The 20568-nt window shown below is 51.9% G+C and overlaps 4 protein-coding genes across 4 annotated transcripts; 1 reads left to right on the top strand and 3 right to left on the bottom strand.

The window, feature by feature from the left end:
* Positions 1 to 1578: 1578 nt before the first annotated feature.
* Positions 1579 to 2817, bottom strand: EV422DRAFT_563594 (UDP-glucuronate decarboxylase; the record flags this gene model as incomplete). Its single annotated transcript, XM_053072088.1, has 5 exons — positions 1579 to 2082; positions 2152 to 2165; positions 2249 to 2467; positions 2540 to 2571; positions 2648 to 2817. 5 exons carry the CDS (start codon positions 2815 to 2817, stop codon positions 1579 to 1581), a joined length of 939 nt encoding a protein of 312 aa, XP_052929233.1.
* Positions 2818 to 4898: 2081 nt separating this feature from the next.
* EV422DRAFT_139714 (glyoxal oxidase N-terminus-domain-containing protein) lies at positions 4899 to 7667 on the bottom strand. Its single transcript, XM_053064802.1, has 5 exons — positions 7349 to 7667; positions 6883 to 7258; positions 6555 to 6822; positions 6087 to 6483; positions 4899 to 6023 (listed from the first exon to the last, which is right to left on the bottom strand). The coding sequence occupies exons 1-5, from the start codon at positions 7470 to 7472 to the stop codon at positions 5185 to 5187; spliced, it is 2004 nt and encodes a 667-aa protein (XP_052929232.1). The 5' UTR covers positions 7473 to 7667; the 3' UTR covers positions 4899 to 5184.
* A 1058-nt stretch (positions 7668 to 8725) lies between these two features.
* Positions 8726 to 18394, top strand: EV422DRAFT_503134 (uncharacterized protein; the record flags this gene model as incomplete). Its single annotated transcript, XM_053068323.1, has 18 exons — positions 8726 to 8934; positions 9179 to 9348; positions 9440 to 9525; positions 9596 to 9751; positions 9822 to 10073; positions 10120 to 10413; positions 10474 to 10618; positions 10685 to 10881; positions 10939 to 11083; positions 11146 to 11225; positions 11284 to 11635; positions 12108 to 12260; positions 12345 to 14292; positions 14454 to 16322; positions 16471 to 16897; positions 16958 to 17101; positions 17146 to 18226; positions 18318 to 18394. 18 exons carry the CDS (start codon positions 8726 to 8728, stop codon positions 18392 to 18394), a joined length of 7785 nt encoding a protein of 2594 aa, XP_052929231.1.
* Positions 18395 to 18780: 386 nt separating this feature from the next.
* Positions 18781 to 20528, bottom strand: EV422DRAFT_503133 (uncharacterized protein; the record flags this gene model as incomplete). The annotated part of the gene is made up of 9 exons (XM_053068322.1): positions 18781 to 18803; positions 18874 to 18996; positions 19072 to 19424; positions 19507 to 19661; positions 19736 to 19821; positions 19886 to 19929; positions 19998 to 20112; positions 20230 to 20332; positions 20403 to 20528. 9 exons carry the CDS (start codon positions 20526 to 20528, stop codon positions 18781 to 18783), a joined length of 1128 nt encoding a protein of 375 aa, XP_052929230.1.
* Between the last annotated feature and the right edge of the window lie 40 nt (positions 20529 to 20568).

Raw genomic sequence — 20568 nt, 5'->3', positions numbered from 1 at the left:
CGTGGTAGTAGTCTTCCAACATCCAAGCAACATGTGTCGGCTGCCACGATCGACCCTGCTGCCGAAGGAACTTGCGAGAAGGAATGCGAGAAGGAATGCGAGAAGGAACCTCATGACGAATGACCGTTTTTGTGTGCGATCTTCTGATGGCTGAGATCGCGTTGGACGCCAACGGGAAATGAGCTGCGACTCGGAGTCTGCGAGCGAATATTGGCGGGTTGGCACTGTTGGGAACGGTGCGAGGATGGTTGTCCGTTTTTTTCGGTACGAAGGCTTAGTGATGAAGTCGTGATGTCCCCCGGCTGTGCGTTATTGTTGTGGACTGACGACCCACTAGGTGACTAAGGGGTAGGAAGCAGACGCAGCAAGTGACGTGGGTTGTAACTTGTGATTCCGGCTTCCTCGACTGTCGGTGGCAGGCGGAGTCTATGTCGTAATGCGTATGTAGGCTGTGCGGGATTCCTGCCACAAGGGGAGGGACTCTCCCTTGGCGATGGTGTCCTCCTCCGTCCCCAGAATTCTATAAAAGGACGGATGCTCGCAGCCATCCTTTCCCAGCCAACAGCCTTCACTGAAGCACACACACAAACAAACTGACTACACAAACACAACTCGCTGCAAAGCACTCACATCCCCAACACTCTTCCAATCCAATCCAAAACACAAGATCTCGAAATGTCTGCCACTGCCTACCAAACCGGATCTGCCAACGCCGACCACGCTCTTCCCCAATCCCAGCCTGCCGTCTACGGTAACAACACCAACGAGAACCCTCTCCAGCCCAACCACCCCAACACCCACCACGTACAGCACTCCACCAACCCTTCCGTCGCCGACACTCACAACCACCATGGTTATACCCAGCAAGGTACCGTTTCCAGCGAACCCGCCGGAGAGGGTCTGAACTCCGGCCTTCCCATCTCCCACAAGGCCGGCCACATGGTCGGATCCGCGGTTGGGAAAGTTGCAACTCTCCTTCACCCCGATGCCGGCCGCTCTGCACCAATGGCCAGCACGACCGACGCATACGGCAACCCCGTGCCAAAGCAGTCGTCGGGCATGTTGGACTCCGCCAAGGTCCACCTCAACCACGCCGTGAACGGTGCTAAGCAGGGTTACAACAGCCAGGGTCAGCGTATTGCTGCGTCAGGCGAATCCTCCAGCGCTGCTATCCACCCCCACCGCGCCCCCATGGCCGGTCCCGCCATGGGCGCCCACATGGCCTCTCCTCGTTAAAAACGTTAGTCGTAGTTTTCTCTTAATTAGCGATTAATGTCCCATATCACTGTATCTTGTAAATATCTGCACATACGTTTTGGAATATGATTGGATGCTTCCAAAATAGTACCTTCTCTTCTTGACCGCTCTTGCCGTGAATGCGATTGTTTGGGTCTGTGCTCGGATCGTTTGGCAAGTATGGTTGAACATTGAGAGATTCTTTTTGATGTCCGACGAAGATCCGTGTCCATTGGTGCAACGAGAAGGATGTCTCTATCGATATTCTTCTGCTTGCGAACTACTCGCTTTATACTATATATTTTTTATCTAAGCTGTCTACGAACTTCTGGCCATCTGCCGTTAAAAGAATTCCACAGTTTTCTCAAGCCCATACTTAAAGCTATGCCTCGGCTGCCACCCCACCCTCTCCTTCGCCCGCGAAATATCCGGCTTTCGTTTTTGGGGATCATCTACGTTCGCGTCCTTATTCACAATCCGCACCTTCTCATTCACCGACCGCCTTACCATCTCGGCCAGCTCCCGGACTGTATACTCCTCCGGATTTCCTAGATTGATCGGCTCGGCGCAGTCCCCCTCCATTACCGCAACAAACCCGTCAACGAGGTCGGGCACGTATTGGAAACTGCGCGTCTGCTCGCCCTCGCCGTAGATTGTGAGGTCGTCGCCGCGTAGTGCCTGGGTGATGAAGTTGGACACTACTCGACCATCATTGGGATTCATCCGCGGACCAAAGGTGTTGAAGGGACGCACGACACGGACTTGCAGGGAGCGGGCCGTGGCGAAAGCATAGGTGAGCGTTTCAGCGAGACGTTTGCCTTCGTCGTAGCAGGCTCGTGGTCCGATCTGACGAAAAATGTCGTATGTTAGCCGTTCGCTCCAATTTTGAGGCCACGAATGGCAGCCATCACATACCGGGTTGCAATTGCCTTTGAGACGAGGGATAACATGCAATCCGCTGAGTCAGTAACACAAAGGCGAACCCAGAGCAACACATCATGCCCTCACATACCCCAGTAAGTTTCCTTTTGAGGATGCTCCAACGGATCGCCGTATATCTCCGACGTCGAGACAAGCATGAAGCGAGCATTCGCTTTTTGGGCCAATCGGAGCATGTTCAACGTGCCCAGCGTGCAGGTCTCTATGGTCTTCACGGGATCTTTCTGATAGTGCGGCGGTGAAGCGGGGCATGCGAGAGGGAATACCTGGTCCACTTGTGCGAAGTAGGGATCTACAGCGAACAACTCCGCATCAGTACCCACAACTGGCAAGTAAAGAGGGCATCGTCTCCTTTGGAACTTACGAATAACATCGTGCTCCACAATCTCCAACCCGCTATCCGCCGGTCACCAAAATGCGCTTCGCTGTGCCGTCGTGGGGCACTGCGATTTGCTTTTTCAGTGCCGTTAACGTGTCGACATCAGGTGACAAGGTGAAGAGTAAGTCGTAAACGGTTCGAGGCTCGTGTCCGTTGGGTTGGAGGGAACTTGATGTGGAATTGTTGTTGGATGTGACTTTGTTGATGATTTCGGGTGCAGCTGCCGTACGTTCCTCACGAACATGGTTGGCGCCGGTTGACATTGTTATAGCAGCTTCCAGTAAACTTTCAGCCGGAGAAGTCGGCGGCTGTAAGGCATACGCAGACGGAAAGGAAGAAAAGTGGTTTTGTACATATATACTCGCCGCGGAGAATCGCTATGCTGGAAGCGTACCTCTATAAGTTGACCCATGGTTCTTGTGAAGTGGAGGTTGAACGTTCGATTGAGTTTCTCTTGCAGTACAACGGGTCGAAAGAGGAATTCCTTAGTTCACAACATGCTCGAAAGCGTCGTTGAGTCTCTTTGAATTTATACCCTTCAACCCATGTCCGCATGGTCCCGACGGGACCTCCATTCGCCTCCGGCGCGATTCTAGGTCGTCGGATATAGCACCAGGGATTCCAAGATCCCCTGTAGAGGGGGGAAAGTAGCTAAATATGCCTCTGCATCGTTGTCGGTTCGCTGTTCGGGTGCAGGGCTTTTAATCGTCTGGATTGCGGTCCTCCATTCCGCTCAATTCGACAGCGCGGTGAATTGACAGTTGATCTTAGCGCCAAAGCGTAACTTTTACTTTTCGAAAAAGTCCACGTCAAAGCAGGAAGCGTTCCTGCTTGCAAAGGCATGAAACTCCAGTTCGCCGCAGTCTTCACACTTTTCCCCTAGAGGCGGTACCTTGAGCCTCCGGCAATGCCTTGCGTCCGCGGGCAGGAGCTTGAATTCTTCGAAACAAAGCCTTAAGGTAAAGGCTTGTGCGAACGGGCTCCATTGAACAGCACAGGTGCTGTGCTTGGCGTCAGGAACTGACTGCCCCGGTGAAGTCTAATATGGCAATGAATGCCAGACCTTATCAGAGGTAGTATTCCGGAAGGATGGAGCTCACCGACTGTGGACGCAATCACTTTGAATCGGCCTTCGCCTGCGGGCGATCCGACCACTGGGGATCGGACGTACAATGCACAAATTTCACCTCTCTATATTTCGTCTATTACTCAATGGGCGTACCCTCGTATCGTGCATTCACAAAGAGAGGAATAGGAAGCCACCGATCCGCCAAGAAAATGCCAGCCCCTGCAAACTAGGATAGATGCGGTTTGTATTCCCCCCGACTCACTCAGGAGACACGGAGGCGAGACATATCACGCATAGGGGATTCCAGCCACATTTGACCCGAATCCTCTTTCACCGATGCACTCCATACGAGAGAGGGCTCTCAAGTTCCTTGAGAGGGTTGACTGGGAGGTCGGTCGAGGAACATCGGATCACGTGACTTGGCTTTTCTTCCCATTCCGCTCGCGTCGCACAAGAATCCCGCCAATGGTATATAAGGAAGCACCCTCTTGCATCCACCTCTTTCAAAAATATCGACGATACTCATAAGGTAGGTCTCCCATACCTTCACGCACCACACAGCTCAAATCCGCCTTCGATATGGCCTCGTATTCACCAATCTCTCTTCCACTACAGGATCATATTATGCAGTTCATCGTACCTCGCTTTGTTTTCTAACAAAGCCGCACATATCACCAAGGATGATGAGACGAAGAGCCTCTGCCCAACACGAAGTGGGGAGTCGTTGAGAGTCCTTCGGGGCTCTCCGCTCCTGTTGAAGATTACGCCTCTGGGATATTCCAACCCGGTAGGAGGGGCAGTGGGTTCCGTCTGACTTGGTTCCCTACAACGCAAGGCGATCTCGGGTCCTTTGGTTACATTGCCCAAATGGGTTCGAGTTCAGCGTTGTTGCGTTATGCGCATGGGAGTCAGAGTGGGTTCAGTTGGGAAGGGTACCAGGAATCTGTCTGTCGCAACCTTGGGATGCGTGTCTGTGCTTTCCCATCGCAAACACATCACTGGTTTACTCTACCTCAACGTACCCACTGCAGCTCCCGTTGTGAGCTTTGCGCTCTGGTGGACTGAGGGGACTGTCAATGAGCAGAACATCTATGATATCGCGCATGATGATGACATAGTTCAACCGAAACTATCATGTGGAACAAAATTACAGCAATGTCTTTCGCTCCTATCTGATGCTATCTCACAGATGTTCTCGCTCTGCCGTTCTCTTTGATGGGGCCATCGCCCATACTCTCTCCCCATATAAGTGTGAAGGTGGCATGCATTGCGCGCAATGGCCTCTAGATCAGGGAGCTCAAGACGGAGGTTCCGGTTGGTCCACCGTCCTGAGATGACAAGTGTTTCTTCCGCCATCCTTGATTTTCACGCATCGCAACGAGAGCGTTGCAGCCGTAGTGATCACACATTCCCATACCGGTAAACTTTAGATCTACCCCAACACCAGGCTTCCGCTGACACGGACATTAAAGATCGGGGTGATATGTAATTACCAGAGGCAAAGTGAATATATACAAGCAGAAAATGTCCTACGCCAATATGCAACTAGTCGCGAATGTCTCTACATAAACATACTTCCCAAGAACAGCAAAGTCATCAGAGTAGTTACACTGACAGGACTTGTTCTGCCTGCCGAGTTTGACGCATCGCTATTGGTCCTGTTGGCAGGGTTCGGGTTCGTGCTTCCCCAACCAGGCTGCGCCGATGGAGGAGCTGCGGGCTGTACCGTGTCCGCATCGTCCCACGTCACATCCGTGCCAGCGTTCGAAGCCCGAAGGTTGATTGTTGCCGCCTGCATTACTGGCGCGCCGCGGTTGTCGATAGCCCACAGCATGTAATTCCCTGGCGTGGCAATCCTGGAGTTGGCAGGAGTGGTGACGAGCAGCTTGTTTTTGCCATACTTCTCGATGTTGAGTTCAACCAGGCGTTGGTCGTTGTTCATTGTGTGGGTGGAGGTGGCGTATTTGATGAAGTTCACGGAAGAGATGTTTGCTCCGACATCATCGGTGAACTGCACGAGGAACTTCTGACCGTAATGAACACTTGCGGGTGCTCTAGTCAAATCGAGTGCGGGACGGTTGGGGATTTTGAAGTACGAAGGGTAATAGACCTCAAGCCGCATCTCGTACGGGTCCTTGCGAGAATCGGCTACTGTGTTCCCAAAGTTCTGCTCGTCACTTCCCCCAATAATCACATAGCCATACGTCGTAAGCAGCGCAGAACCGTGATATTGACGCGGAACCGTTGCGGTCGCACCTAACCGCCAGCGAAGGGCGGGGTCTCGCTGGCTGGGATCAAAGATCATAGCGCGGTTCGTGGGCGATATTCCACCGATTGGGATACCAGCGTTGCCTCCTTGATGTCCGATGGCACCGCCGTTAAGAATTACAATTGTGCTGTCTGAAAGCAGGGAGGTGGTTCAGAAGCTAATACCACGAATGTATGCACGTACGAGAAACTCACCAGGAAGGCTGACGGCGATGGGTTGCGAGCGACCTTCGATCATGTTTTCCGGGGTCCATTGCGGGTTATCGCTCTCAGGATCGATATGATAGCACTGACTGGCGCCTTTACATCCGGAGCAATTGGAGTACCACGCAGGGCCGTCCGCTGCCGTTGATTTCTCAACTCCTCCACACACCCAAATGGTCATCGTGTAGTTGTTCGCTTTGGTCAGAGGTAGCAGGAAGTTCGTGCCGGCGAAAGGGAAGCTCCGAGGATAGATGTTGTCATTAGGTAACTGGGGAAGGGGTGTCTCAGATTTGGCGGCGATGTCCAGAATCGCGGACTGGTTGCCGGCGAAAGCAAAGATATTTCCAGTCTTTGGCATGACGTATGAGATGGGATACATGTTGATGGGCTGCAGTAGATGGCAGATTTAGAACATCGTCAAAAAGAGATGGTGTTTCGTCGGTGCCACTCATGACTTACGAAGCTCTTTTGCAGGATGGACACATTGACAGGCGCAGCGACTTGGCCCGGGCCCTGATATATCTCATAGGTCGGATTGTTCGCCCGAGGCTCGTTAGGCTCAAAGTAGATTTTCTGGCCACCGATGATCATCATGTTCTCGTTGGGAAGTCCGATTACCGTTGGATACCATCGGCCGGTGAAGGTCTTGTCTGGTTTTACCCAGTTCATCTCGGCGACCTTCGTATATGCGCCATTCTTGTATACGCGAATGTCACGACGACCGTCACTCCAATATATCATGAGTTGCCAGCTTGTCAAGTTGTTGCATTGTGCGGTCGCAGCTTACCTGGTGTAGTTGACACCTCTCAGTGTCATTCCATACTTCTGATCACCTCCAACGACCATGATCCCACCGTCTGGCATTTGCGATGCTCCATTACAGAACGCGTATCCTTCGTCGCCACTCAAGGCAGGGTATGCAATCATCGTGAAGTTGTTCGTGTTGATATCGAACTCGGCGGTGTCCGTCAGCGGAACACCCACGAGGTTCTTGTTGGGCTTGTAGACGTCTGCGGTTGCTGCCCACTGCATCTGGTCTTGGTTGCCGTTCCACATCACGTTGGCATCGCCGTTTGGGTAACGCGGCCCGAGCCATTCAGATGGGACTTCGTGGAAACGTTCTGATAGAAGAAGCTTGTTGCCCGGAAGAAGGGACATGTGCACTAGAAGAGATTAGGCATCGGACAATCAGCGTAAGAAAGTGTTATATAATGGATCGTCCATCAACTTCCAGCGCAAACATCTGTACATACCACCGACTACCCCAGAGTTGTCGCTGACGACTTTGAATTCTCCATCAAGATCGGCGCCTTTAAGAATCGACGCCGCACGCACGAAGTTGAGCGCCGCAACTGCTAAAGACCCACGGCGAAACATCGTGATTGCAAGCTAATGTGTGATTTAACTTTGTTGAGAAAATCAGCGCCGGTTTCTGGACTTGAGTCGTAGCTGCCGAATGATTGAGCATGTATACATATATGTGCTTGAAGAGCCGAAGGAGGTGAAGACAACAGGTCTGGCAGCTTTATACCAGGCGGGATGAGCCTTTTCGAGGGAACTTTCCCCCGTCCTCCATATTCCATACAAGTAGGCCCCTTTCCGTCCCCGTCGTCCCTTGTTCAGACGCATGCCACTTGGCAGTCCCAGACACTATCTGTGCACTGTGGGGGAAAACTTGAAGGCCAGGCCACGTCTCGCAAAAGTTTGCTATCGCACAAAACCCCCCGGCCGTTTTGTGGCAGCCCTTTTTTGAGCGGCAATCTCTCTCATGACGGTTCGCAAACGCGTCCAAGTGCTCCTTGGCCGTTGTGGCAAAAGGATTGACGGCCGATCGTGCGGACTCGGTGGTCGGGCAACGCCGGAGATCTTTGAAAATCAAGGAGGGGCTGAGGCCCGCTCCAAAAACGGAGTTTGTGACCGGCGTCGGTAACCTCGGAGGATCGTCACGCATGTGCACAGACCGCCTTTTCCCAGTCGTTGTGACACCTGGATAGAACATGATACGCCAATAATAATCAAAGGGGCAAGTCCTACAGTAGGTGTCGGTCTTGCGGCCAACTCACTGCCACAGTGTGAACACAAATATCATATCCATGTCAATCTCCGGCTGAACAACTTCAGAACCCCGTCAAGCATAGGAACTAATGAGGCATCGCAGGGCATCAAGAAGTGGAGGATTACTGACATGATGGAACACTTTTGCAGAAGTTAGAGAAGTTACTGTTACTTGTAACTTGTAAGAGCGATGGAATGTGAGGCCGTGGTTCGCGGAACCGACACCTTACGCAGTAGACGACTGTGGACTTAAAAGGAAGCCTCATCAAGGGTCGCTCGCTCCCCCTTTTTTTTCTGCCTCTGAGCATGACGCCGCAGCCTGCAAAGTGCTCAGCCCCTCTCGCCCTTCTGCGGCAGGAATGTTCGGAATCCCACTGGGAATCCAGAACAGAAGTCAAACTCCGCCCCTGATACCTCCCTTCCCTGTAGGAACAGTCCGCCGCAGCACCCCAGAATACCAGATATCTATCTAGCGCATCCTTCTCGGTCAAATGATGAGATAGATAGATTCGAGTGCACCAGATGAACCAGATGAGATGCTCTTTGCAAAATACCAATCGTCCCTTTCGCCTTTGATGACGGACAATATCATCTGGATCAATCCTCACGATTCTGGTTCTGTCGAAAACAGCATGCCCGCGCTCTACGGCGTCTACGTTGTCCACCCCGTCCGAGAAATCCTCGAGAATGGATGGCAACCCTTCAAAGCGGTGTTGTGCAGCTCAATTCCCATGCAGGGTATTAGGCCAAGTCAGGTCGACGACGGAGGCGATAGAAAGTATTCGTAAGATGTTTCTCGGTAAAGGTAGACGAGAAGCTGACCCTGCTTGCGCTCATGAAGGGTTGACCGAAGCAGCGAGGTCACGGACTCGATTACAGTACTGTAGGTCTTGAGCGGCTCTCAAGTGTCCGTCAGCGGAGATTATGACCAAAAACCCAAAGCTCATGCGAAACGCGTCCGGGCCCTTCGGACACAAAGACGGTCGACATGAATGAGCAGGCCCCCTTTCTCAGACCCCCGGAATCAGAACGGCAACGATAATGATTGGCGATACCTCCACCTCTGCTCTCACCGCTTTCGTAGACTCTCTCTCTCGGGACGATGCCGCAGTTCGTGGTGCATGCGAGAGCGTCAAGGAGGCGTTTGCGGAGGACCCGAAGCTGGCAGTGACCATGGCCGACGTCTGGGTCACAAAAGGTAGGCTCAGCCGACCTTCAATACTCTTCACTCAGTGTAGATTCTAAGCAACCATATATAGCTTTCAGATCATTACTATCAAACGCCGAAGGAAGATATGTCCTAGCGACAGACTTTTTTCCCCAACTGGTCGAGGTCTTCATCGCGCTACGCTCTGAAAACGAAGCCGATATAAAGGTACCCAGTGTGCTCGTTGCGGGGCAGTGAAAATGGACCAGGGCAGGGGATGAAGGTTTTTGTTGTTCAGGCTCTAGGAAAGAGAGTTCTGCCTGTATTACTGGACATGCTGCGGGAACATGAAGAAGATGATTATATGCCGACCGCGTGGGGCTTCATCGTTGTGATGTTTGGATCAGCACTGCATAAGACTCCGCTCCTTAACGCGTTGCTGCGAGTTTTGGAGGTAAGGCGACCGGGGTTATGATATGTTCGGAAACTGCAAAACTGGTCAAGCTTACTTCGAATCAAATCAGGCCGCTTTCAACAGCAAGGTGGAGGGGAAAAGACTCCAAGCTCACAAGGCTTGGAGGCGATTGATTGCCAATTTTGCCGTCCATGGTACTACGCATCGCTCACTGCCCGTCTGCTTGGGCAAAAGCTCATGCCAGCGTACTTTCACCAGATCACATCAACAACTACAAACGCTCGTGTCTGGTACTAGTCCCACTGATGAGCACCTTCCAATTCGAGAAAAGCTCAGCAATCCGCATGGAATGCTTTCGAACGTATCTATTCCTCTTGATGCATTTGAGCCGATACCCAACAACAAAGACGTTCATGAAAACAGCCGTCGAACCGGTCGCGAAACTGATACGCAACGATGTTCGCCTGATCGACGCATTCTTGATGGCGGTCTTCTATACCGTAGTCGGACCGGATGGCTCACCGCCTGATAGACCTGTGGACCCTCGGCAGGCGTTCCGCGATATCGATAAGAAGCCGCTCGCGATTTTCCTAAATCAAATACGAGCGAATGGCGAGCCATCATCTTGGACTATGGAGGATCTTCGTATTATATTTTCGATTCTGCAGCTTTCCGGGAGTCGGTGCGCTGCATCTCCTCAGGTGAGAGCCCCGAACTGGCATTTGGTAGCGCACCTCGTATGCTGATCATAAAGTCCTCAGCTCAGCCGTAAAGCACGTCAAGTGTGGGAACACGTGGTGCAATACATCAACGCACGTATGGAACAATCAGATGACGATCTGGTGGCATTATCTGCTGGGCTCAACCTGATTTGGGACTTCCTGCAAAGGGATGCGGTGGTTGAACGTGAGTAGCATACCTGCAATGTAAGGGTTTAGCTCGGGCCTCACCGGAACTTTTTCGTCGCACCAGTGGCACAACAGCTAGCAGACAAGTTTAGAATATCAGGGCTGCAAAGAGCGCAGCCGAGCCCCCTGGGCCAGCGGCAAGCAAAGTACGCTCAGGCACGGAAGTGTATGAAACTTATCGACAACATACGACGAATGCTTCCCGCCCACTGCAAAGGACAGGAGTATTTGCAGGCTCTGGCGGTCAACCTTTCCACACATGTATGTCGACCCCACTCCGTCGTCTTCGGAGCCCATCACTGACCAATTGCGAAAAAGTCCACGACAGGACCGGACGATTCTCCGGCCAAGGGGTCACATATGAGGGCCCAAATGCTGATGGACAAGATGGCTAGTGACGGGCAAGAACGCGCGCATTCCGATTCGAACATTCTCTCAGATCACAACAGCCAAGATGACAAAAGTAAGGTGCAATGATCACGGCCGTTCTACGTATCTTCCACTGACGCATCCACGCCCCGGTAGATGTGGATTATGTGCCGATCGCAGACAAGAAGCGCAGACCAGCGAGTAACGAGGAGAACATCCTAACACCACGGCAAATGGTACGACCGTTTGAAAGTCGGCAAACCATTTTATTGAAGCTGATCAGTGTACCCGCAGGAGAAACGCCGAGACACGGTAGTTATGCCCATCAAGATGTATAACGGGCTGGACCGGTCACAGTCACAGCTAGCAGAACCTATGGAATTCGAAGAGAAAGAAAGCGCTCGGCCGCCATCACGTCCAAGCCATGCCGACTACACCTCGGAGGGATCGCACACTACCGGCAGCCTGAAAACACCCACGCCGTCAGCCCAAGCAAGCCCGAATACAACAATCACGCAGGACGCCTATGCGAACCAAACGCCTATCCGTCAGCTCGAAGCGCCCCAGTCGGAAGAGGCTGTGGACGACGAAGATATCACCTTTGCCGCCGTGCTGGACTTGTTGAAGAGTAAGACTGGGCAGTTATGTGAGCTTCCGCCGAGGTGGGTGATCCCTTACGCTCTTGCATATGGTGCAGTACCAGCGACTTCTCACCAGACTTTGATCATTCATGCAGAGAGCTGATGCGATATCAGATTTCGATGCACAACATCATGGGTGAACTGATACGTGTGATCAACAACAAGACGTTTCCCCATCCATGACCTTGTTCGTTTGGATTCATGTGCTGTACCTACCGGGTTCGGAGGCAGTGAAGGAGTCTACCATTGAACAGCAGCCTAGGCCTCACATAGGATGATATGCGTCGTGTCATAGTTTCGGGCTTCCACTCAGAGCGAGTACTCGACTGACTACAACCCGTAGTCGCCATGTCTGTTTCTAGGACCTTTTTCTGAAACGGTAATGGTGAGACCGTAGGCTATGTCCGCGACAAGACATGCTTCAAAATACAGTACTGTAATTGTTCACGAATCGTGACCTTCCACACATTTTGTGAGGGAGCAAACGGCCGCACGCGTCAATTGCACTTGTCTTCCAAGATGCCCCCGATCTTCCCCGGCCTGCGCCGATGCCCGTCCCGCATCTCCACAATTTCGGCGACCTGGCGGTCTCAGGTCGGCGGTTTCTCAAAAACGCGCACTTTCCCATGAGTACGTACCTGTACCGGAAGCAACCACCCCTGAGCGAAAATCACCCACAACAATAACTCCCAGTCTTCGTCAACGGTGCCACAGTACGTTATCGTGTCCTAACTTGGCTCGCCAAAAACAACCAAAGGCAAACTTGCATCCCACCAGCTGGTTTTCAAAGCATGTTAGGCCGTGAGGAAGCGGAGGGGCTTGATGCGGGGGACAAGCCGCGACCTGCGACCATACCCTCGAACGTCGCGCTCGCTTCTCTCGTCAACAAAAGGGAGCGAGCCAAGACTTTGCAGAAGGTTCTCGTACGGTCAGCAAAAGGCGGCAATGGTTCGGACGGATTCAACACCTTCCCTTCGATGGGAAGCGATTGTCCTTGGAGCTTACAAGTCAGCAACGTTGCTCTGCAGTTTTTAAAGGCGCATAACCGCAACGAGAAGTTGATCCGCTCGCTTGTGCGCCTAATCCGTGGTCAATGGAATCTTCGCGAGATGGGAAAAGTAGAGGGCGATAGCTTTCTGAAAACTTTACGAGTCGGAGATCTGCAAGTTTTCTGGAGTTTGTACTTGGATGCGAAGAAAAACCAATTTACCCAAGTCATCAAGATCTGGGCTATTGTCAACTCGGCGCACAGATGCCCGGAACTCCAGAAAATCAAGTGTCTCACAGACCGTTTGACTCCGGACATCCTAGAGCAATGCCGGTCGCCGCTCAAGATCATCGACGGGAAGCATACGATCTATTTACCGCGAGAATTTGAACGGGAATGGCGTGGCAGCCGCCCTTTCGCCGCTTTCCGCTCAGACGCAGATACGATCAGTCCAGAACTCGATCTGCAGGGGCTCGATGACCTGATGAGCTACGTTCGATCGCATCACCTGACAAATACACACATTGCAATGCTTAAGGAAGGGCGGCTGGCGAACGTCGAGCTGCCTTTGGGGTTAAGCCCGGAGGAAGAAGCAGTCGTTTCTGACGAACATAACATGTTGATCATCGGACGAAGTGGTACGGGAAAGACCACGGTCTGTCTCTACAAGATGTGTCGACGCCACGTCCCATACCTCGAAAACCCCGAGATATTCGAGACGGAACATCATGATGGCATACCGCGTCAACTTATGATCACCGTGAGCTCCCGGCTCTGCGACACCATGAAAGACTACTATGCTCGGCTCCTTGGGTCTTATGAAGACTGCGATTGGTCGGATAGCTTGAACGAAGCAGTTTCCTTCAAAACGTTTCGCCAGTGCCTACTCGAACTTGACAATGTGACGCCGTCTTCATTCTTCCAACCACGCATGCAGGAAGCCGCGAGAGATCTGGAAAGCCTGGTATCTCGTACTAACAGCACTTCCATCCCCGCCAAAGAAATGGACTTCGGAAAATTCGAGCTCTTCTATTACCCGCACTTGAGTTCTCAAGTGACGAAAAGGTTTTCCGCTGCATTCCTCTGGACGGAATACACCTCCGTCATCAAAGGGTCCGGCGCAGCGCTTCTTGAGCCAGCTCGGGTTCTTTCAGAAGGCGCTTACCTTGAGCTGGCTAATTCGAGAAGTTCCACCGCCAGTACCGAAGAACGGCAGAGTGTATATGACAGCTACAAAACCTACGAGAATATAAAGAGAGAACGCCGCCACTACGACCTTCACGATGCTGTGGCGTTTATATACCAACAGTTGCAAGGGCACAAGCTGAAAGACCATGAAGGGGAAGAACTGATCCGTAAGCTGAAGGCAACAGAAGTCGATTATATGTACGTCGACGAGGTCCAAGATCTGACCGAAGCGCAACTAACCTTGCTCAAATATCTATGTCGAAATCCTGATGGGTTCTGTTTTGCGGGCGATACTGCCCAAACAATCACTTCGGGTGTGGGCTTCCGGTTCGAAACCTTGCGGCATATTCTATTCAATGATTACATACCACATTTTCTTCGCAAGCAACCGACGGCATCTTCCCACAAAGCTTCAGCACATGGCAATAATCGCGGCAGAATGTCCGACGCCTTCCCGATACATTCCTTGACGCAAAACTATCCAACGTAATTATAGACGCATACGGGGATTTTGGATAATCCAAACAAGGAGATATTGATCTAAAAGGCGGTGAACAGGCCTAGCCTGTGAACGATCGTGAAGCTTGGGGGATCTTGGATGTTGGGAGCAGCATTGTTGATCTCTTGGTGAAGCTGTTCCCGTATAGGATTGACAAGTTAAAAAGGGAGAGCGCGCTGTGTGCAGGTGCGATCCCCGTATTCCTTCGAGAAACATCGCCCGAACGCCTGCGATGGGCTTTGTTTGGGAAAAATGAGCAGCAGACCGGCGATCAAGATGCCGTTCTCGGGGCCGAGCAAGTGGTGATTTTGAGGACCGAGAAATCGAGGAAGCTGGTGGAAACCCTTCTCCCTGACACGTTGATTCTTGATATTATCGAAGCCAAAGGATTGGAGTTCCAAGATGTCCTCTTGTTCAACTTTTTCGAGGATTCCACTTTTCGAAGTTGGCGTGTCCTTCTCGGAATCGGCGGGCAAATGAGCAAGGGCCCCGTCAAAGCGCCCGAGTTTGACGAACGGCAGCACCACGCGCTGTTATGCGAGCTCAAAACCCTGTATGTGGCCGTCACGCGCGCGAAGAAAAGGTTATGGTTCTTCGACCAGAGCAAGGAAAAAAGGGAGATCATGCTTGATTATTGGGAACGTTCTGGTGTCCCACTTTCCTATATTACCGCCGAGGATGCCAGCAACGCCACGTTGGCTCGCAGAAGTTCTGTCGACGAGTGGAATAGCCGTGGCCATTTTTTCAAACAGAAAGACATGTTGGACCAAGCTCTCAGATCTTTCCGAAATGCACGCAATACACGAGAGGTGGACGTTTGCATAGCGAAGAGGACTTATGCCGAAGGCCTCCGAGCTGCAGGACTTGGCGACGTCCCTGCAGCGAACGCCAAATTCCTGGACGCGGCCAGCAAGTTTGAAAAAGTCGATCTTCTGACCGACGCTGGTCAGTCCTATTTCGATGCGAAGAAATGGATACGCGCGGTGCATGCTTTTGAAGAAGACGGCGATCTAGAAAATGCCATGCGGACATGTCTGAGAGGAGAGCTTGTGGAGGATTTCCTTCGGCTCTCCAAGTCTGCGAAATGCCCGAAGAAGTTAAAGACTGACATAAGCCACCGATTTGCCGTACGTTACCATACCAAGAAGGCTTTCTCGATGGTTGCTAAGATGGTGGAGAACATGTCAGAGAGCGAGTCGAAACGAAAATTTTATGAGGTAAACCCCGTGGTTTGTGTATCCCGATTGAGCAAACACCTTAACCATTTGTTGCATCAGCGATACGGATACTGGGATCAGCTTGCGACTCTCCACCTTGAGCTTGGTCACGTCGAGGCCGCCGCCCATACCTTCGTACGGCAGAGACTCTGGAAGAAGGCTTTGGATGCGTTGCGGACTGACCGCTTTACAAACACATCCGACGTTCAATCGCGTTTGAACGAGGCGCGCGACTTGATTCTCTGGGGCGCTCGATGTTACAGTTTTCTGAAGATTTTCGCACCAGAACGCGCAAAATCTGACGAACAACTGCTTTCCGTTGCTCGGGAGGTCTCCTCGGTCGTTCCGCAAGAATTCGAAGAGGCCACTCTGGGACAGATCATCGCAAATGAGGGCCACTTCGAACGCATCCAGGAAAGATGGAAAGAGGACAACGGCATCGCGGCACTCGCTCTGTTTTCCCTCGTCCGGGCTGTATCTAGCCTTATCGTGGACGCACAGTGGGCGCACGTTGTGCCGCATACCGGGCTTCTAATTCGATGTGTGACAACCCTCATCCTGGAGTTGGAGCACTCCAGGAAATTTGGCCAACTCCGCTCACAAAGTCAGCACTTTTTCGGCATTAGGAGCAATCCGCAGAATCCGGATCTTTGCCGCATTTACCCCGCAATCTTTCAAATGCTTGATAACCGTCTCTTGACGGCCGACGTTGAGCACACGACCATCTCCAATTTCGCCAAACTTGCGAATCAGTGGCTGCGGAACCATATGGTCAAACTTGCCGAGAGACTAAGTTTGACGTACGAAATTATCTGAGCTGACTTCTACGCCAGCCACACCGTCCGTTGGCGGTAATACAACTCTGGCGAGTCAGAGGCAGCGGCAGCTTACATGTGATCGAACACGCAAGATGTTCGCTGAAAACGTTGCATTTCTTGAACTGCTCAGAGCCTTTCAACGAGCGGGGTTTTGCAAGCCGACGACCTATAGAGAATTGATCGAGCTACACCTGGTTTCGGCTCTGCTGTATCCAGTGCTGCCTTGGCGCGTGGATCCGACCGTCGTTTACAATAATTTCCAGACTCCAGCAGTGAAAGCGCTCTTGGAAGATCACAAGGCGTTGACTGATGAAGCAGCCCTCTTACGGAATTTGTCCACCGTATCCCGCGCTCTCTTGCTTTACGAACACAGCTTCAGCGCCCCGAAAATCAACGCACTGGCATCCATGACTAAACCCGAAAGGGGTTCTCCAAACGCACAAGCATTTTACCTTTGGCACTCTTTCCGATGGCTGAACACGAACGACAAAGCACAGGCGGTGCCATGGGTCCGGTGGAACCGACGTTATTCGGAAATATACCGCTTTTCGGAAAGGGTGAGTGCCCCTCGTCCATCATCAATCAAACCAATGACCACTCACGTACGAACGATGTAGTCTGGTAGAGTTTGCAACGACATATTTAGGTTCACAACGTACGGATCGGATCCCGGCAACTTCATTGATGGCCAGGCATTTGTAGACCTGATGGAAAAGGTCATCGCTACCCTACTTCTGGTGAAGCCCTCGGCCGCGCATGCTGTGTGCTACCCACTCGACTTTTTCTTCTGGCGATCCGAGGGCAGGAACGACGCTGGGGTTATTTCCTTAAGGAAAAATTCAACTGGGACTACGAAAAACTCTTTCGTGAAACACTGGAACCGCTTTGTCAAAACCTGTCGGCAATACTGAGTCGTGCTAAATGGGGCCCGTTGGGGAGGCTCTTCGGGGCAATCGAGGTTGCAGCGCAGCGTGGACTCCTCGCAAGGCTTATCGAGTTGTTAACATGCCTGCTGCTTTCACATCCGTCGTTGCTCGACAAAGATAGTCTTAGGGCTCTAGGTGAAATCGCTGAATCACGGTGGTTCTCTCAGAACCTGATGAAAGATCTGGAGTTCATTCGACAATGCTTGCAGCAAAGCACTGGCACTACTTTGGAACGAACTTTTGCAGGCTGCGAACCACATCTATTTCGTCTACTGAAGCGTATGGGAGACGAAGTTTTGGTGATATCCGATTGTCGGACGAAGCCAGGTCCGAGTTTGCAGAGGTTAATGAACGTTCACCGCGACATCGGCATCCGGCGAATCCTTATGAACAATTCCCGGGAGGCGCTCACTCTGAACTTGTCCGGGCTGATTCCCAACTGGACAATCGAGAACGTTTGTGTATTACAGCGGAATGATATATCAGGGAAAAGCGCAGAGGAATGGAACAATGATGAGGCGGAGGACGGGGAGTCTCAGGAGCAGCCGGATCAGGAGAAGGAAAAGGATGACGATGCGCCCGAGATGCAGATAAATCTTGGAAGCTTCTGCGAATGCCGCATTCGTGACCTCCTCCATCGGGCTCGTAAGCACATCATCGAGAGGCGCGAGACAATCTCGGCTCAGCAACGAGACCTGCATGTAGCCGGAACGCTTATGGAACAGCGGGATGCCAGTCCGAAATTTAAGGATCTCTATCTCTCGGAGGCCGCCGGCGTTCGCACTGATGTGGCAAACGCGATTATGACTGCCAAGGAAGCATTGGAGGGATTAGCAACGCTGGGCGGCACAAGCGTCGAACATGCCGAGAAACTCGATCGTGCACACGAGAAGCTGGAGACTTTGGAGACTTCTTTGATTTCTTTGGATTTGTCCACCTCTGTCGACCTCTATCGCAACAGTGACTGGTCTTGCGACTTGTTGAGGAATAACATCAGGCAAGCAAGGAACGCTCTAAGCTTGCATAATTGAACCCTTCACGCTTCTCTCAGTATGTCAACTAAAAGCTTTGAATGCCATTGGTCGTGGGTATTGGAATGGGTTTTGGAGCAAATGGGGAACAGCCTGAATTACCGCCGTATCAACAGTCATCGCTGGTTCAGTGCAAGGCTGGAAGGAAGAGCCCACGGTGTGGCGACTGGCGCTCAGTCCTATTGCCCCAGCCAGGAAGAAGTCTATTTCGAGGAATATCATCATTCAGTTTAGCACTATCTTAGCAAATCTGCCTTTTTTTGCCCCCTTATTTGTGCATTTGATGCTTCTATGTCACGTATATGTAGCGTAAATACAAGTAATATCCCTGCACTGCTATGTACTGATCGTGTGCCTTCGATGGAGCAGCGCGTTCGAAGCCGTAATGACTGGCTGGAACCAAGCGACGCAGTCTTAAATACATAATATCGAACTACGACGTGCCAGGGTTGGAAGACCGAGCGGATCGCCAATTTTGATCGCCTATGCGAGTAGTTTCTTTACCACTGTAGATCCGGAGGGAGAAGGTCAGCGGATGATCACAAATGGTTAATTCAAAGCGATGCAGGAACTCACGTTCAGTCTGGTCCGTGGAAAGCTTGTCCGGTAATACCACAGCATATTCCACGAACAAAACCCCACGCTCGCTAGGGAATTCGTGGGTGGGCATGCCTTGTCCCTTGACGGTTTGGACAAAACCTGCAGTAGATGTGGGTGAGCTTTATCAACCCTACCAAGTCAAGCTTGTCCATTGGGTAGGTAACAAAAACATACCGGGTTGCGTTACACCCTCCCTCTCGATGGTAATGACATTTCCATCCAAGTGAGGCACCTTTCTTGTGAAGCCGAGTAGGGCTTCGTGGAGAGATATCGTTTCCTTCAGATACAGGTTGTCGCCCTTCCGAGTGAAAATCGGGTGTGGAATGGATCGGATGGTGAAGACAAGATCTCCGGGTGTGATGTCGGGTGACTCGTCGGACTCCTGTTCCATAACGATGCGCTGACCGTCCGACATGCCACGCTCGATAGCGACGGAGAGCTGGTGGGACCCGCGTTTCACTTTGGCGCCTGCGCAGGCTGGACACTTGTGTTTGATGACTTTGCCTTTGCCTTGACATACTTCACAGCTATTGGAATAGAGTAGAGCACCGCCGATGAGAAAAGGAGTGTTTCGGGCGGAGAAGACGTCCATCGGTGTACGCTACTCACTGTGTCTGCATCTGCGTATACATTCCTGGGCCAAGCATTTGTCTGACGATCTTCACTCCAGATCCACCGCACGAGTGACAATTCGTCACGTCATTTGCATTCTTTGCTCCGCTGCCTCGACACGTTGGGCAGATGACTTGCTTATTGATTTCGATCTGTTCATGGTGGTTGGGTTATGCCATCTGTGCTGACATTGTAGTTACCCTATGCTCAAATCTGAAGACCTTACCTCCAAAGATTTTCCAAGGAAGAGCTCCTCTAAAGAGACCGCAAGGTCCATGTTGACTTCGGGACCTTTAGGCCGCTGAGCATGATCTGTGTGAATCTCGTTAGACCCCTGTCGTGCGTCGCGTGCAGTCCTGGAGAGCCAAGGACTTACGATGTCCGCCGAATCCACCAAATCCTCCACCGAAACCGCCGAACCTGAAGCACATATACCGTCAGTGACTTACATACCATGAATGAAGTGCTCAATGTTCGTTACAACTTACTGCGCAAAGATATCGAAAGGATTATGGAATTGATTTCCCCCGCTGTTCTTCAGACCTTCCTCTCCGTATTGGTCGTAGATCCTACGCTTCTCATCATCACTCAGCACTTCGTAGGCTAGGGAAAGTTGGTTTGATTTAGATGTTTGCTCGGAGGCCGGGAGCCCGCGCTGGTCTCCCTCTCTCGTGATGTTCGAGAACGGACACCACGGTCGTTGATCTACGATGCACACACCTTGTGACAGCTCAACAAACTTGTCCTCCGCAACTTTATCTCCCGGGTTCTTGTCCGGGTGATACTTTTTGGACTTGTCCCTATACGCTTTCTTGATATCCCTCTGTCGTATTTATTGTATGGAGTCAGCATCCTGGTCGACCTCCCAATCGTGAGGCCGCGGACGTGCGTACCTTTGAAGCGGCCCGTTCAATGCCCAGTATGCGGTAATAGTCTGCGCCGGCAAAGACCGCTGGTAAGCATACGGACAAGAGGAGAAAGAGGCAGGCAATCAGGCCGGCTCTTGAAGCTAACCGCATAGCGGGCGGTACTGAGCGTCGTCGGAGTGCCAAAAGTTGA

Source organism: Fimicolochytrium jonesii, assembly GCF_025526975.1.
Source record: "Fimicolochytrium jonesii strain JEL569 chromosome Unknown EV422scaffold_2, whole genome shotgun sequence".
Taxonomy (NCBI): Eukaryota; Fungi; Chytridiomycota; class Chytridiomycetes; order Spizellomycetales; family Powellomycetaceae; genus Fimicolochytrium; species Fimicolochytrium jonesii.
The sequence above is the reverse complement of the archived record's forward strand: the minus strand, read 5'-3'. Positions and strand labels throughout refer to the sequence as shown.

Bases quoted from the DNA above. Each gene is read 5' to 3' on its own strand.
- EV422DRAFT_139714 (XM_053064802.1), bottom strand. From the start codon at position 7,472: ATGTTTCGCCGTGGGTCTTTAGCAGTTGCGGCGCTCAACTTCGTGCGT. The intron at 7,259-7,348 runs GTATGTACAGAT...AATCTCTTCTAG, and splicing joins CAACTCTGGGGTAGTCGGTG to TGCACATGTCCCTTCTTCCG. The intron at 6,024-6,086 runs GTGAGTTTCTCG...CCCTGCTTTCAG, and splicing joins CATCGCCGTCAGCCTTCCTG to ACAGCACAATTGTAATTCTT.